Source organism: Dendrobates tinctorius, unplaced genomic scaffold (assembly GCF_039654945.1).
Source record: "Dendrobates tinctorius isolate UK_male_01 unplaced genomic scaffold, ASM3965494v1 ptg000035l, whole genome shotgun sequence".
Classification (NCBI taxonomy): Eukaryota; Metazoa; Chordata; class Amphibia; order Anura; family Dendrobatidae; genus Dendrobates; species Dendrobates tinctorius.
This window is the reverse complement of record NW_027361703.1, coordinates 61,644,027-61,660,766: the sequence shown is the minus strand read 5'-3', so window position 1 is coordinate 61,660,766 and position 16,740 is coordinate 61,644,027. Positions and strand designations below refer to the sequence as shown.

At 43.6% G+C, this 16,740-nt stretch overlaps 2 protein-coding genes across 9 annotated transcripts in view; one reads left to right on the top strand and one right to left on the bottom strand.

The window, feature by feature from the left end:
• The window catches only part of REDIC1 (regulator of DNA class I crossover intermediates 1), a 121,146-nt gene extending 116,884 nt beyond the window's left edge, over positions 1-4,262 (bottom strand). For 3 of the 6 annotated variants that reach the window (XM_073573536.1, XM_073573537.1, XM_073573538.1), the window contains exon 1: positions 4,100-4,262. In XM_073573536.1, the coding sequence (XP_073429637.1) occupies positions 4,100-4,122 (23 nt within the window). In that variant the 5' untranslated portion in view covers positions 4,123-4,262. Of the gene's footprint in view, positions 1-4,022 lie in introns of all 6 variants that reach the window. The other 3 variants (XM_073573534.1, XM_073573540.1, XM_073573535.1) reach the window with 3 other exon arrangements.
• A 22-nt stretch (positions 4,263-4,284) lies between these two features.
• The window catches only part of ABCD2 (ATP binding cassette subfamily D member 2), a 137,991-nt gene continuing 125,535 nt past the window's right edge, over positions 4,285-16,740 (top strand). Inside the window, exons 1-2 of one of the 3 annotated variants that reach the window (XM_073573528.1) lie at positions 4,285-4,395; positions 5,478-5,616. In XM_073573528.1, coding sequence (XP_073429629.1) covers positions 4,382-4,395; positions 5,478-5,616 — 153 coding nt within the window. In that variant the 5' untranslated portion in view covers positions 4,285-4,381. Of the gene's footprint in view, positions 4,437-4,477; positions 4,548-5,477; positions 5,617-16,740 lie in introns of those variants that run through there. The other 2 variants (XM_073573530.1, XM_073573531.1) reach the window with 2 other exon arrangements.

The following is a 16,740-nucleotide window of genomic DNA, read 5'->3' as shown; positions in this document are numbered from 1 at the left end:
ATTGTCAATTGAGTTGGGAAACCGCTGTGCCTGTCATCATCAGTCAGCCGGACTGGTTGAAGGACACAGTGGGATCTTGAAAAATAGGTTGACAAAGACCATGCAGGAAACAGGAAAAATTGATTGCACTGTTTCCTATTGGTTGTACTAAATATGTATGTCACACAGACATCAGTAGTGCTGACAGCCTTTGAAGTCATATACGGGAGATCTTTTCTGTTACCTCAGCTAAAACTCTTTAGAAGGATAGATGAGGAAGTTGATTGTACATTAGCAGAATATATGGCTAAGATATTAACTCACAAAGAAGTTTCTACTCGTAGTTTTGTTACAGGAAACCCACTAACAAAACCTGAGATCGTGAAACCTGCAGACTGGGTCCTTGTGAAGGTGATAAAGAAGAGACACCAGCACCATCCTAAGTGGGAAGGTTCTTACCAAGTCCTGTGGACTTCTACTGCGGTCAAGATTGGTGAGCGCACCTCCTGGATCCATCTCTCATACTGTAAACTTGTCAGACAGGTAGGGACAGAGTAGGATCTGACTTGCTTGTCAAAGTCCAGCTACAAAGGGAGGTTTTCCACAAGGGAAAGCTTGTCTCAAACTGGTGAAGTCTCCCATTCATCCCCCTACCCGGACAAGACGGTCAGATCTAGGATGTGTACATCAGGGTTAGTCACATGCATATTCTTCGTGACCATAGTGATGGGAGAGTGGAGGGTAATAGACCCAGCAGGAGAGGAAAGTCCAGGGTGGTAGAATGGTTTCAGATTTAAGACTTTAAATCCTACTTTTGAAATCGGGCACGAGGCTGCCATGTTAGTGGATTTCTGTCTGTTGTATAAATGATACAGAGATAGGGAACAAGCTGTGAGACTAGCAGAGTCTGATAAGTATGACTGTGTTATGAGCTCTAATAGCAGAGGGGATGGATGTGTGTGACTGGAGTAAAGCAGCGTGGACAATTGTAGCCCGAGACTATAGGTATTAGCCTTATGGCTACATAGATTTAAAGCCTGGTTCTCCATTGGGAAAAAGCAGATCCCCTTACACAAATAAGAATAATTGTAATCAGCTACTGAAAACTTTTAAAAAACCCTAAGATGAGGGTTATAGGAGCTGATATATCAGGAACAGAACCAATAGGACATTTCTACATAGAAGTTCAAAATAATAGCATACATAGACCCAAGGAAGCTATGCCAGAGAGAACCATAACAGAGTCCATAGGGTTCATAGTTAGATTGTCTAACCTAACTTATGAAGATAAACTAGCTTTAGAGAGAGAGGCTGTGAGGAGAAGAAACAATGGTTAGAATGGCTTAACTACATTGCAAAAAGGTTTAAAAAATTAAGTTATATAGTAAAACTTATGTCTGCTCAGAAAGTGAAGGAAAATGTAAAATGTTATCATTTTTATATCCTCCACTTGAGAAACCGGATATCCGACCACAGGTGATTGCTAATCCTGGTAATTATACTTGTTTTAGTCTTCCAGGGCATGGGCACGACTTCGGAGAGCTCCAAGGCGACTCTTGTAGAGAATGGATCATTGTCTCCTACAGGGCCAAGTACTCAGCCATATGGTCAGACCACACTACCCTGAGAGAGGATATATGGTGGTTATGCGGTGATAAAATCATAAGAGCCAGACTACCACATGGTTCCCGAGGGGATTGTGCGGTGGTCCAGCCAATCATGCCGTTCCACCTGTTGTCAACAGGGATATGGCCAAAGGTACGTAGTGGAAGAGACAGAAGCGTGAAACGCAGCAAGGATCCTTCCATTCTAGTATCTACAGAGATGACATTGGAGTTCCCAGGGGAGTGACCAACGAGTACAAGGCTAGGAACCAGGTAGCAGCCGGGTGGGAATCCATAATTTGGTGGGTGATTATAAAAATGAATGTAGATTGGATAAACTACTTATACTATAACCAGCAGAGATTTGTTAATTATACCCGAGATGCAGTTAAAGGGGTAGCTGAGTAATTAGGACCAACTACTCTCATGGCTTGGTAGAATAGGATGGCATTAGACAAGTTAGTAGCAGAAAAGGGAGGTGTATATAAAATGTTTGGAGGATTTTGTTGCACCCTTTATCCTTAATACAGATCCTGATTGAAGTATCTCCAAAGCTCTTGATGGACTGACTGCCCTGTCTAATGAATTAGCAGAGAACTCTGGATATGACGACATATTCACTTCCTGGACTGAAGGATGGTTTGGGAAATGGTCCGGATTATTCATTTCTGAGTTGACATCTCTTACCATCGTGGCCGGAGTGCTGATTGTTTGTGGATGCTGTGCTATTCTATGCATTAGAGGACTTGTTCAAAGACTGATTGACTCTGCCATAACAAAAACTATGTATCAAGGAATGGAGACCTTGGAATCCATTGAAAGAATGAAAATTTTGGGACTTAATGATAAATATACTGAACATATTACTCTCCCTCTAGATTATATGAAGATCTTCTGTGAAATCTGACAAAAAGAAATCTGTCCCCAATGTGTACAGATAAATGATTTTATTACAAGATCAGGGAATGTTATAATAATTGTAATAAAGTCCTTTTATGTGCATGTGTATATGTATATAAATGTATGTATCTATATATCTATATACATGTGTGTATATACACAGTATATACCGTACATGATTCTGCCATTATTATCCCTAGTCACTCTTTTCAGCTGATGTAATACATGGGTGTTACCTTTGGGTGTTACTTTTTGTGAACATTAGCTGGTTTTCCTTGTCTTGCGTGACTTCTATGGTAACGTAGATAAGAATTTCTAACAAGCTAAGCATATTCCATGTACTCTTTTCTGCAAACGCAATATGCTACAACACCCTTTCGGCTTTGCCATTTAAACTCTTAAGAATATGTATTGAGTTAGACAGAGGACGGCCCACACCTGGTCCAATAAAGAAGCATCTTACTTATTCAGGTCTGGACGATTTCTAATTGGAAGACTGAAACTCCCTTGACACATGTTGAAATGCTTCTTCCATGGAACAATGTGTGAAATAAATGAAAAAAAGGTGAATAAAACAAATAAAAAGGTGCTGAATGTCCAAACTGTTACTATCCATCCCGGGGTCGGAAAAAAATGCCTTATGTCGATATATAAAAATAATTGTTAGAGAAAGAAAAACAAAATGTAACACTTATTGTAAAGGTCCTTTTTTGTCATAAAAAATAAAGAAAGAATGTTCAAACAGACATGTATTTCATTTATTTTCCCACCGACCTCAGAATATATATATATATATATATATATATATATATATTTTATATATATATAAAAGAAACATGAAAATGACAAAAATTAAGTGCGATCTATCAGGAAAAAAGTTTAAATAATTAACTTGAATATCTGACCGAAAACTTTTTTTTTTTTTACAGCTGTTTAAATCTCATGTTTAATTAACCCTAAAAATGCGTCTGGTCTTGAAATGGTTAAAAAAGTGAAACAGTGCAGCGGTCTGCATTTGTTTTGCATTCTGTTGGCTTCAAATGGATATGTGCACAAATACGTGTCATACACAAACCCATGTTACATACATTTTTCCCATTATAGTCTATTTAGATAAATATATATTTGTTAAATTACTGTTTTATTTTTACCTCACAAACTCGTGTCAAGTGCACCACAAAAACGTGGTGTGAACGTGACCTTAAACAGCGGTCAAACCTAAATCAGCAGTTCAAGATATTAAATAACTAAGCCTCAGTGAACTTCCCAAAAATGTAAAGTTATGAGGTAATTCCCCTGTTGTATCCCAGACATATTGTGAGGTAAATGTCATTTTGTGCACATTTCCAAATCCCCATATAATTTATGACAAGACTGAGATTAATGGACACAGCAGTAATAGAAGAAACAAATAAATGCACGGGTCATTCTGTATCAGCCGAACTAACAGATGTCTGTCAGCTTTAGGAGATGACGGAGGAATGGTGGCCGCTCCTTGTAAAATGTCCACTAGCTTTCACTTTCCTTCAGGGTACCCACCGATAACATCAGACAGATACTCCAATGATCTACCGCCTATGAGGGAATGTAGAACCGCACAAGATGGAACCACCTACCGAGAGCCACCGACCCAGTTCATAGTGCCGGTGAAAGAGCCACGAAAAGCGACGGCCACAAAAAAAGGCGGCAAAATCGACCTCCGCTGTGTGAAGAGTATCTTCTGCTCTTCACGTCATGTGACCAGACCGAGCGGCTCCTTCAGAGCGCGCGCACTGCAGTCCTCTGTGGAGCCGCCGCACTGCACTCACAGAACAGCCTCTGACGTACACAAGTGCACAATGTGCATTCACTGTCTCCATCTTTTTCTTCGTCTTTACCAGGCTGTCTGAATTTCCAGGATGGAGATATCACAGTACATTTACCCAAATGCACGCCACTAGGGCATTTCTCTGTGTATGTGATAGTTTCCTGATACTTGGTGTCCTACAGCTAGGACCCGCACCAATAGCCTTAACGGGCCATTGGCTAGACATCAGACCACCGCTCCATTAATTGTCTATGAAGGTACCAGAAAAAGCCGAACGCAGCGCTCGGCAGCCCCATAGAAATGAAAGGAGCGGTGCAGGTCTGCATTTCCCGCTGCTGCTCCTTTCTAATGGAAGTGTAAGGTCCCCATTCTACCTCATTGGTGCGTGTCCCAGTGCTTCGACTCTAAGGCCTGTTTCACCTCACTTATTTGACGTCAGTCAAAATCCGCTGTTTTGCAAAAAAAATGGATCCGCCATTTTTTTGTCGGATCCGTTTTTTTTCCCATTGACTTGCATTAGCGGCGGATTTTGACGGATGGTCATCCGTTGGATCCGTTTTTTGACGGATCCGCCAAAATTTTGTCGTCTGCTGACTTCAGTGGACGGACAATGAAACGTTTTTTGTCTCCCTCAAAATAGCGGATAGCAATGGATCCGCCGCTATCCGCCATTCGTTATAATGGTCGCCTATGGGCGGCGGATCCGTTGCCTGCCGTTTTTTGACAGAATCCGGCAACGGATCCGCTTTTTGACACTGAGCATGCCCGGAAGAATTTCCTTGCTAGAAATTTAACCCCAAATTCTGTTCTGGCGGCAGAAAAATTCTCTCTCTCTCCTTTTTACCAGACTCATATTCCTTTAAATTTCAGTCACTCACTACTAAAGCGGATCCGTCAAAAAATGGATCCGGTGGCATCCGTTTGTGCCACAACGAAAACGGATCCATTTTTTCACAACCTGGCGGATTTTGACTGACGTCAAATAACTGAAATGTGAAACAGGCCTAAGCGACCAACATGTTATTATCAGCACCTCACCTAAATATAGGTGATAACTTGTTTTAACCTGACATTTTTAACACCTCATTCAGACATCAGTGTTTTTTTTTCATATACAGGAACCATTATTTCTCAGCTGTGTCAGTTTTTAGCATCAGCGTTTCAACAGTTTTTATTTTTGTGTACAGGGGTTTTCAACAATACAATAGCAGAAGATGTGCTTCTTCCAGAGGTGTCCCCAGGACGAAGCATGAGCGAAACGCGTGTCGGGGTGAGGAGTCACAGCGAGCCACTTGGCGTCTGTTTTTCTCGGCACTGGAGATCCAGGTAACAGAGTTTGCCATGTAACTAATGTACGCATGTCTACATTGATTTTCAGTCATGGTAGCAGCCAATAATACCTATATTGTTGATATGTTGTCCTTGCTAGCTCAGACTACTTATGTCTACATTATAGTGCAATTATACACATGCACTTTAATATTATATGGGACTGGTAACTTTTCTGGCCACAAGGACATTTATATCTTCATATGAGTGGTTCTAACTAGGACCCTCATTTGCACATGCCATATCTTACATTTATATGCGATTATTGGATGATCTAAAAGATTTTTCTCTGCATAAGCATTTATTCTGTGATGGAATTTCCCATGTGTGAATCTCTCTGTACTGGCATATTAGTTTAATTTAGAAACTTATCACTGTGCTTAACATGATACACTTAGCTGTGCATTCATATACCTATGACTTTCTCAGTGCTATTTCATGCCATCCTCCTCTTTGTGTTCAATGGTTAGAGACACCTTTTTAATTTTTATAATATTGTCTATGTTTGTATAACTCATTTTAATCTTGAATAGAAATAGGTTTTTTTTTTTAAATAATATCATTATTGTATATTTGTAAGCACTTCTTGATCATTGTGCAGTTTACCAACCGTTTGATCAATATGGTTATATATTATGTGAAGTGTTGCCCGCTCCCCATGTGATGGAAATGGGCTGGGGTAGAATGTTTATCACTTAATATTGAGCAGAACTAAGTATGCTAACATCCCCCTGTATACCATATGAGCACCCACATAGCCTCTCTAAATATAATATCAACCACCACATACCCTCCTATATACAATATGAGCCCCCAGATAGCCTCCTATATACAGTGTGAGCCCTCACATAGCCTCCTATATACAGTATGAGCCCCATATAGCCTCATATATATAGTGTGAGCCCCACATAGCCTCCATACATACAGTGTGAACCCCACATAGCCTCTGTCACGACTGTTGACGGGTGTCCCAAGACCAGGGGCTCCTTCCCTGTCCTAATGCTAGCGGCGCCCTAGCTCGCCCTGTTCCCCAGATTACTTCTAATAGTGAAGCCGTCAGGGCCACGTACCTTGCCTTATCTTCTGAATCCGCCCTCAGTCTGTACCCTTCCCCAGAAGAAAGGAGTAGTAGTGTACACCAACCAAACTAATAAGGTAATACTAACAGTGATAACGAAAATACCAAACATACAAATATACACACAGACAACAGAGGAATGCGCCGAGGAGTGGAGGATGGGTTTAAACCAAAGTAGGAGAAGAAAGAGAAATATCACACACTCAAAACCTAGCAACAGTCACAGATAAATACACCAAATGCCTTCTCCAATAATAACCATCAGCAACCTCCAGCCATGCAGCAAAAGCTAGCTCTGACATTACTAGCCAGGGCCTAGATTATATAGGAGATGAGAGTGGATAACAGTGCACTGCTGAGCCTTAATGCAGGAAAGTTTCCAGGAGCTCTCAACTGAGGAGATCAACCCCTGCACTGCTAAAAGATACTTGCACCTTTTAATGTGAAGGTAAAGGGCTTTTAATAAGTGCAGGAGTAGGAGAAATCAGATGCTGCTGTCTTCTGGCTCCTCTCTGTCGCGGTAAACTCGTGACAGTCTACATATTTACAGTGTGAGCCTCACAAAGCCTCCTATATACAGCGAGATCCCCCACATAGCCTCTCTATGTGGCTATGTGTGGTGATGTCCATGAGTTCAAGACTTCAGGCAGTCATTGCCAACAAAGGGTTTTCAACCAAGTACTAGAAATGAACATCTTATTTACAATTATTTAATCTGCCCAATTACTTTTGGTCCCTTTAAAAACAGGGTGGCACATGTTAAGAAGCTGAAACTCCTAAACCCTTCAACCAATTTTAATGTGGATACCCTCAAATGAAAGCTGAAAGTCTGAACTTCAACTGCACCTGAATTGTTTTGTTTAAAATTCATTGTGGTAATGTCTAGAACCAAAATTAGAAAAATGTTGTCTCTGTCCAAATATATATGGACCTAACTGTATATACAATTTGAGACCCCACATAGCCTTCAATATACCGTATAAGCCCGTAATTTATACAGTATGAGCCCCACATAGCCTCCATGTATACAGTGTGAGCACCACATAGCTTCTATATATACAGTGCTAGCCCCACATAGCTTCCTATATACAGTGTGAACTCCACATACCCTCCATATATTCAATGTGAGCCTCACATAGCTTTCTGTATACACTGTGAGCCTGAGACCCTGCTGTGGAACAAAGACTGAGCGTTCCTGAGAACTGTGTGACTGTGGAGCTCTGGAGTCCCTGTTGTGATGAGCTGAGAAGCAATATTGGACAGACATTTTATACAGAAACAGGCGTATTGCTTCTAAGAGAATTTGTGAGGATTACAGGAGGAGAGATGGCATCTTGAGGATATAGAACTATAAGTCCCTGGCGTTTGGATCACGCATCGTCCGACAAGATGAGAAACCTTGTGTTGCTGCAACTGATTGGTGCCGAAGATTTGGGACTGGCTGCAGCCTATGCAATCTACATGCCTGAGAGGAGACTCACCTCAGGTTAAAGGTACAATAGTCATAGATTCCCGGGTATCCCTAGTTGAAGCACTTAAGGACCTTTGTGTTATATTTTTATGTATTGTTATTGTAGATTTGTGTAGGTTATACTCAGTGTGCCATTCCAGGGTGTCCCTTGATATCACTACATTCGATTTACACCTGTTCTCTGAGTACCTGAATTGACCTTTCTGATAGGTAAATTTACTCTTCAGGGAACCTTGGATTGGCATAGTGATTTCAGCTCCGGCTGAGAGAGTGTACTGTATAAGGGTATTCAATTTGTTTCTTCCATATACTGAGTTCTACTTTATCTGCTGTTTGAGTAAAGACTCTTTTGGGATTTCTGCTTCAGTCTCGGTTTGTGACCCACTGGATCTTATTCGGACCTCCGGTCATTACAGCAGCTTGTAGCACTGGGGAGCTAGAGAGTGCGGTTTTGAGCTCCTGGAAAGCTGTCTCACAGGGGACTGTTCAGTCAACTGTGACGGGCAGCTTCTGCTTGGTGAGGTATGTCAGGGGCTTCGCCAGAGCACTATAGTGTGGGACGAACCTCCTATAGTACTCAGCTGTCCCCAAGAAGGACATCACCTGCTTCTTGGTCCTGAGGGTGGGCCAGGATGCAATGTCATCAACTTTCCCAGGCTCTGGTTTCAGAACTCCTCTGCCTACCCAGTTACCCATGTAGAAGACCTCGCTCATGCCCAGCTGGCATTTTTCCGGCTTGATGGTCAAACTTGCCCTTTGGATCCGCCCAAGCACCTGCACCAGATGCTCTAGGTAATCCTCCCTGGTGGGTCTGAAGATGGCAATATCATCCAGGTACGCGGCCGCGTACCCTTCAAGTCCCTTGAGCAGTGTGTTAACCATCTGCTGAAAAGTGGCAGCGGCATTCTTCATGCTGAAAGGCATCACAGTAGACTCGTACAGTCCAAAGGGGGTAATAAAGGCAGAGTGTTTCCGTGCCTCACAGGTCAGGGGAATCTGCCAATATCCCCTACTCAGATCCATGATGGTCAGGTACTTAGCCCCGACCAACTCGTCAAGCAAGTCATCGATGCGTGGTATGGGGAGCGCATCGGTGATCGTCACAGCGTTGAGCCCCGTTGTCCACGCAGAACCGGGTTGTTCGGTTCTTTTTGGGAACGAGAACTATGGGCGAAGCCCACGCACTGCTGGACGCTTGGATGACCCCCAGCTTCAGCATTTCGTCAATCTCTTGGCGCATGTGCTGCTGTACCTCGAGAGAGACCCGATATGCGGGAGATTTCCTGAATCTATGAGGCCTGAATTCATAAATCCAAAACGGAGTCTCCCTCGTCCCTCACAACTCCTCTTCTCTTTTCTAATCTGGGCTCAGTAACTGATCCTTGTCAGAGCTAGCTTTATTGCTGCATGGCTAACGGAGGGAGAGGAGTTGGTATGAGAAGGAGAGTTGAAGGAGTTATTAGTGACTGTTGCTTGATTTGTATGCATGGTAATTCCTTTTCTTTCTCTATTTTGGTTTATTCCCTTACCTTCACACACCGATGCATTCCTCTGTTATATGTGAGTGAATATTTTGTATGCCTGGAGTTTTCTGTTAAACCATGTTTGTGTTGCCTTGTTTGTTTGGTTGGTGTACTGCGGTGCACTGTAGCGCCCTCTCTTCCCTGGGTGGGGGAAGAGAACAGACGGATTGCTAACTTAGGATATAAGGCAAGGGCGGAGGCTCGGGCATCTTCGCCATCTGAAGTACCCCGAGGAGCAGGGCACCCCCTTGTGTTAGGCCTCTTTCACACTTCAGTTTTTTACAATCAGTCACAATCCGCCAGGTTTTGAAAAAAACGGATCCTCCATTTTCTTTTGAGGATCCGTTTTTTTTCTCCATTGACTTTCATTAATGGCGGATTGTGACGGATTGCTGTCCGTTGCATCCGTTTTTTTTGAGGATCCGCCAAAAATTGCTGTCCGTCACCATGCTCAAAGATTTCAAAACGGAGCTTGCAACGTTTTTTTTTGTGGCGGATCCTCCAGACACTCATTTAACCCGAAATTCTTTCTGGGTGCCAGACAAAAAAAAAAATCTCTCTCTCTCTCTCCTCTCTCTCTCTCCTCTCTCTCTCTCTCTCCTTTTCCAGGCTGCGATTCCTTTAAAATTCTTCATTTTGCGGATCCGTCAAAAAAACGGATGGGTGGCATCCGTCATCATCAGTTCTAAAACGGATCCAGCATCCGTCCTCTTGGCGGATTTTGACTGATGCAAAAAACTGAAGTGTGAAAGAGGCCTTAGGGACAGGTAAGGAGCCCCTGGTCCCGGGTCACTTATTGACTGGCGATAACCTTAATGATGTCATCACTAGTCACTGATGCTGCAGCAGCTCATTCCCCAGTGGTTCTCAGCCTGGACGGTCGCATCTTCTCACTGTCCAAGTTGAAAACTATTTATTCCCTGACATGCATTACGGTGTAGGACAAAACGTTGGACAGATGAGGGATATTGTTGTTTTTATTTTTATTTTATCACAGAAGACGAGGGATTCAATGGAATGCGTGTTAGGTGAGTATAAGGCTATGTGCACACGTAGGAAAAGTGGTGCAGAATTTTCTGCACAAAATCCGCATCTCCTGGCAGAATCCGCAGCCGCGGATTTGCCGCCGATTTTGTGTGGATTTTCTGCAGTTTTTGCCACTGCGGATTTTTATCATGGAGGGGTCCAGAAACGCTGCAGATCCGCACAAAAGTGACATGCACTTCTTTTAAATCCGCAGCAATTCCGCACTGATTTTTCTGCACCATCTGCACAGCTTTTTTTTTTTCCATTGATTTACATTGTACTGTAAATCACAGTGTGGATCTGCAGCGTTTCTGCACGGAAAAATCCGCTGCGGAACCGCAGCAAATCTGCATCGTGTGCACATAGCCTGTGTTTGTTATTTTTAAATAAAAATGGAAAAGTGTGTTTTGTTTTTATTTAAAATAAAGGACTTTATACTTTGTGTCTCTCTTTACCATACAACTACAGTATTAGTAACGGATAGGTGTCTTATAGATGCCTCTCCGTTACTAACCCTTGGGCTTGATGTCACCAGAGAATACAACGGTGACATCAGCCCCACAAATATGAACCCCACTTGCCATTGCTACAGAGCAAGTCGGAAGAGTTGGGCAAAGTGCCAGAAATGGCGCATCTAAAACATGTGCCTTTTCTGGGTAGCTGCAGGCTGCTATTTTTAGGCTGGGGAGGTTAACCCTTTCGCGCCAGAGCCTGTTTTTGCCTTCGTGACCGGGCCAATTTTTTAAATTCTAACCAGTGTCATTTTATGAGGTCATAACTGTAGAACACTTCAACGGATCCTGCTGATTCTGACACTGTTTTCTCGTGACATATTGTACTTCATGATAGTGGTAAAATTTCTTAGATATGACTTGCGCTTATTTGTTAAAAAAATTGAAATTTGGGGAAAATTTTGCAATTTTCAAAGTTTTAATTTTTATGCTCTTAAATCAGAGAGTCATATCGCACAAAATAGTTAATAAATAACATTTCCCACATGTCTACTTTACATCTGCACAATTTCGGAAGCATAATTTTTTCTTTGGTAGGAAGTAAAAAGGGTTAAAAGTTGACCAGCGATTTCTCATTTTTACAACAAAACTTACAAAACCATTTTTTTAGGGACCACCTCACATTTGAAGTGAGTTTGGGGGGTCAATATGACAGAAAATACCCAAAAGTGACACCATTATAAAAACTGCACCCCTCAATGTACTCAAAACCACATTCTAGAAGTTTATTAACCCTTCAGGTGCTTCACATGAATGAATGTAATGTGGAAGGAAAAAATAAACATTTAACTTTTTTTCACAAACATTTTACTTCAGAACCATTTTTTTTATTTTCACAAGTGTAAAAAGAGAAAGTGAACCACAAATTTTTTGTGCGATTTCTCCCGAATATGCCGATACCCCATATGTGGGGCTAAACCACTGTTTGGGCACACGGCAGAGCTCAGAAGGGAAGGAGCGCTGTTTGACTTTTTCAATGCAGAATTGGCTGGAATTGAGATTGGACGCCATGTCGCATTTGGAGAGCCCCTGATGTACCTAAACAGTGGAAACCCCACACAAGTGACCCCATTTTGGAAACTAGACCCCCCAAGGAACTTATCTAGATGTGTGGTGAGCACTTTGAACCCCCAAGTGCTTCACAGAAGTTTATAACGTAGAGCGATGAAAATAAAAAATCATTTTTTTCCACAAAAATGATCTTTTAGCCCCCAATTTTTTATTTTCACAAGGATAACAGGAGAAATTGGACCCCAAAAGTTGTTGTCCAATTTGTCCTGAGTACGCTGGTACCCCATATGTGGAAGAAAACTACTGTTTGGGCACACAGTGGGGCACGGAAGGGAAGTAATGACGTTTTGGAATGCAGACTTTGATGGAATGGTCTCCTGATGGGCCTAAACAGTAGAAACTCCCCACAAGTGACCCCATTTTGGAAACTAGACCCCCCAAGGAACTTATCTAGATGTGTGGTGAGCATTTTGAACCCCCAAGTGTTTCACTAAAGTTTACAATGTAGAGCCATGAAAATAAAAAAATCATTTTTTTCCACAAAAATGATCTTTTAGCCCCCAATTTTTTATTTTCACAAGGGTAACAGGAGAAATTGGACCCTAACAGTTGTTGTCCAATTTATCCTGAGTTTGCTGGTACCCCATATGTGGGAGAAAACTACTGTTTGGGCACACGGTGGGGCTCGGAAGGGAAGTTGTGACGTTCTGGAATGCAGATTTTGATGGAATGGTCTGCGGGTGTGATGTTGCGTTTGCAGAGCCCCTAATGTGCCTAAACAGTGGAAACCCCCAATTCTAATTCCAACCTGAACACACCCCTAATCCCGACCCTAACCATAATCCTAACCACAAACCTAACACCAACACACCCCTAACCCTAATCCCAACTCTAGCCCTAACCCTAGCCCTAACCTGCATACCTGCTTTTTTTTTTCTTTATTTTTGTGACAAGATTGCTGCCCTACGATCTAACTTATAGTAATGCCACTTCTCCTCTGATCTTGCACTGACTGGAGATCAGAGGAGAAGCAGCGTTACTGTGTGAAAAGATCTCTGCCTGGCACATAGTAACGCCACTTCTCCTCTGATCTCGCACTGATAGGAGATCAGAGGAGAAGCAGCATTACTGTGTGACAAGATCACTGCCTGGCACATAGTAACGCCACTTCTCCTCTGATCTGGCACTGACAGGAGATCAGAGGAGAAGCAGCGTTACTGTGTGACAAGATCACTGCCTGGCACAGCTGTGCCAGGCAGCGATCTAGCCACACAGTAACGCTGTTTCTCCTCTGATCTCCTGTCAGTGCCAGATCAGAGGAGAAATCGCATTACAATGAGTCAGATCGCCGGGAAGCAAGCAGCTTTCCCAGCGAGCTCTCTCATTGGCTGCTGTGATGCTGACGTCATCAGGACCTGAACCAATCAGGTCTCGATGAGGTCGGGGGTCGCAGCAAGCATTGTGCGCCGGGATCCCTGCATTATAAGTTATGTGGGGGTCCCGGGGGGGCACAAAACCGCCGACAGTAGATAAACGTTGGCGCTGCACACAGCCCAGCAAGCGCCGACGTATATCTACCGTTGGCGGTCTGGAAGCGGTTAATATCCATGGCTTCTTACCAGCCTGAGAATACAAGCCTCCACCTGTTTGCTTTAGCAAGGCTGTTTTTCAAAAATGGGGTACTCCCCTGTTTTTAAATTATTTAAAAAAAACAGCATGGGGGGCCCTCTATTCTTGATAACCAGCCTTGCTAAAGCTGACAGCTGAGAGTTGCAGCCTCAAGCTGTCAAGTTTTTTTGTATGGTTATCAAAAATACAGGAGAACTCACGCTTTTTTATTTATTTATAGCGCAGGCGGCCGCTGATGAATTCTCCCATCAGCCATTACCTGCCCTCACTGTTATTAGCGGCAAGCAGGTTTAAGCTGATGGGAGTAGCAGTCCCATCAGCTGCCACCTGCTCTCGCTGTTATCAGTTGAATATAACGCTCAACATTCTCTCCTGTTCACGCTGATCGCCGGCAGAGCAGAGGAGAATGATACGAGCTGTCTTCAGCACCCGGTGCTGGGGAACAGCGCTAACTGTACTGCTGCTTCCCATGCGTCAGTGCGTGTCACGCTGAAGACACACGGATGTCATCCGTGTGCCATCAGATTGCACATGTGCGGGACATTTTGCAGCCCGTGCTGCTGTTAAAAAACTAACATGTCAGCGTATTTTACACACGGACACACGGTCCATGACAGAGGCGTATGTAGACTTTCTGGCACCCGTGGCAAGAATTTTGTTCGGCGCCCCCCCCCCCCCACTAAGTACATTTGCGACTTGCACACTTAGCCATGTACCCACGAGCTGCTCTCCCTAATGCTCTCAATGTTCAGTAAAAAACTGAAAGCAGGAAGAGAAGCTCGTTGTCACAGGACCATAAGTATGAAAATCGCATATGAGTGAAGTGTCCATGTGATAAATGCTGGAACTTGTAGAGCTGAATCCTGACATTGCAGGCTTCTGAATTCTCACAACTAATGCACTGCACACATTTAGGATTCTCCCTTGCCAATGTACAGTCATGTCAGCACAAGTATGTGATTTGTATACTTCTGGACACATTCCGACTAGACGTGCCTGGCCTCGCTCTGTTAATTTTCATTGAGTAAGGCCACACATGTGTAGTCAGCATGTGACTGTATGTAAATTACCGACACGAGAGAATCCTAACAGCGTTCAGTGAGCACTGTGAGAATTCAGAAGTCTGCAGTCACATAGAATGACTACAGACTCATCACAAGCCTGGACAACCCCTTTAATGTTCCTAACATAAATAAAAACAAGAGAATTAGTCAGTATCACAAATAATATTTACATCCAGGTACCTTATAGATGACGTCGTCTCTGGTGTCGCTCTTGTTTTCTTCTTCTTGTCCAGACCCCATGTTGAGTTTTCTCATCCACATCTCGTCTCTGCAGACTTCCATCTTCTCCAGTCTTCTGCAGCAAATCTCCACACAATCCCCTTAAAGATAGAAGTGTCATTATAATGCTCCTAAATAAAAATATCTGCAATATACTGTTGCCTCACACTATATCCCCTCCCTCCTCATACTGTCTCCTCTAACATCCCCCCTGTTCACCATACTGTCTCCTCATATATTTACCCCCTCACTATACTGTTTGCTCACACATACCCCTGACTCCCCATACTGTGTCTGCACATATCCCATCACGCTTAATCCCCATACTGTGTCCACATACATTAACCCGTTCGCTCCCCATACTGTCTGCACCCATCCCCCATACTGTTTCCTCATACATGCCCTTCATTTTGTGTCCTCAAATCTTCCCACACACATTAAATCCCCCCCATCCCCAATCCCCCACACACATTAAGTACCCCCATCCACACTCCAAATCCCCCCACACATTAAGTATCCCCCCTCCCCACTCAATAACCCCCCGTCCCTACTCCCAAATCCCCCCACACATTATGTACCCCCCACTCCAAATCCGCCCCACACATTATGTACCCCCACTCCAAATCCCCCCACTCATTAACCCCCATCCCGACTCATTAACCCCCCCATCCCCACTCCAAATCCCCCCACACATTAAGTATCCCCCATCCCCACTAAATAACCCCCCATCCCTACTCCCAAACGCCCCAACACATTATGTACCCCCACTCCAAATCCCCCCACACATTAACCCCCATCCCCACTGATTAACCCCCCACACATTAACCCCCATCCCAACTAATTAACCCCCCACACACATTAACTCCCATCCCCACTCACTAACCCCCCCATGCTATGGTGATCTGATTCTGACAGCTTGGTTACCTCCGTAGTTTTCTGTCAGGCTTACGTCATGGAAGCTTCCCCTGGTTGCCGGGGTGATCTAGAGTCGCATGCGTAGTCCCTGCCCTGTGCATATACCTCAGTCCCTCATGCAGCTGAAATTGATGTAGTCTTTTTTGATTTAATACCCTCCGGCTTATTTAAGCCTGTCTGCCGTGGTGATGGAAGGCCACATACGCTGTGGTGATCTGATTCTTTTTTTTTTCCAAAATCATATTTATTGAAATTTTACATAGTTAAACAGGAAAATACATCAATTCCGCAAACAGTGCAGAGTAGATTAATAATACATCAAGAAAACAGACATACAAACGTAGGAGGCAAGGAATAAGGGGGGAAAAGGGGGTAGGTACACCTAAGTATACGACTGTAAATTACTTAGATCAAAGGTCTTAACAGAAACTGACCTGCTAAAGTGCAGGTTCCTGAATATCAAAGTGGCATATTGTCACGTCTCCGTCAGATTTGGGGCCTGCTGTTCCGGTCGCAGCCACTAGGAGGCGCCGGGCCGCCACTTCGCCGTCAGACTCGGGGACGGCTGTTCCTGCCTCGGCCACTGTGAGGCGCCGTGGTTCTATTACGTCGCCGTCAGACTCAGGGCCTATGGTCCCAGCTTTAGCCACTAGGAGGCGCCGGTCTGTCACGT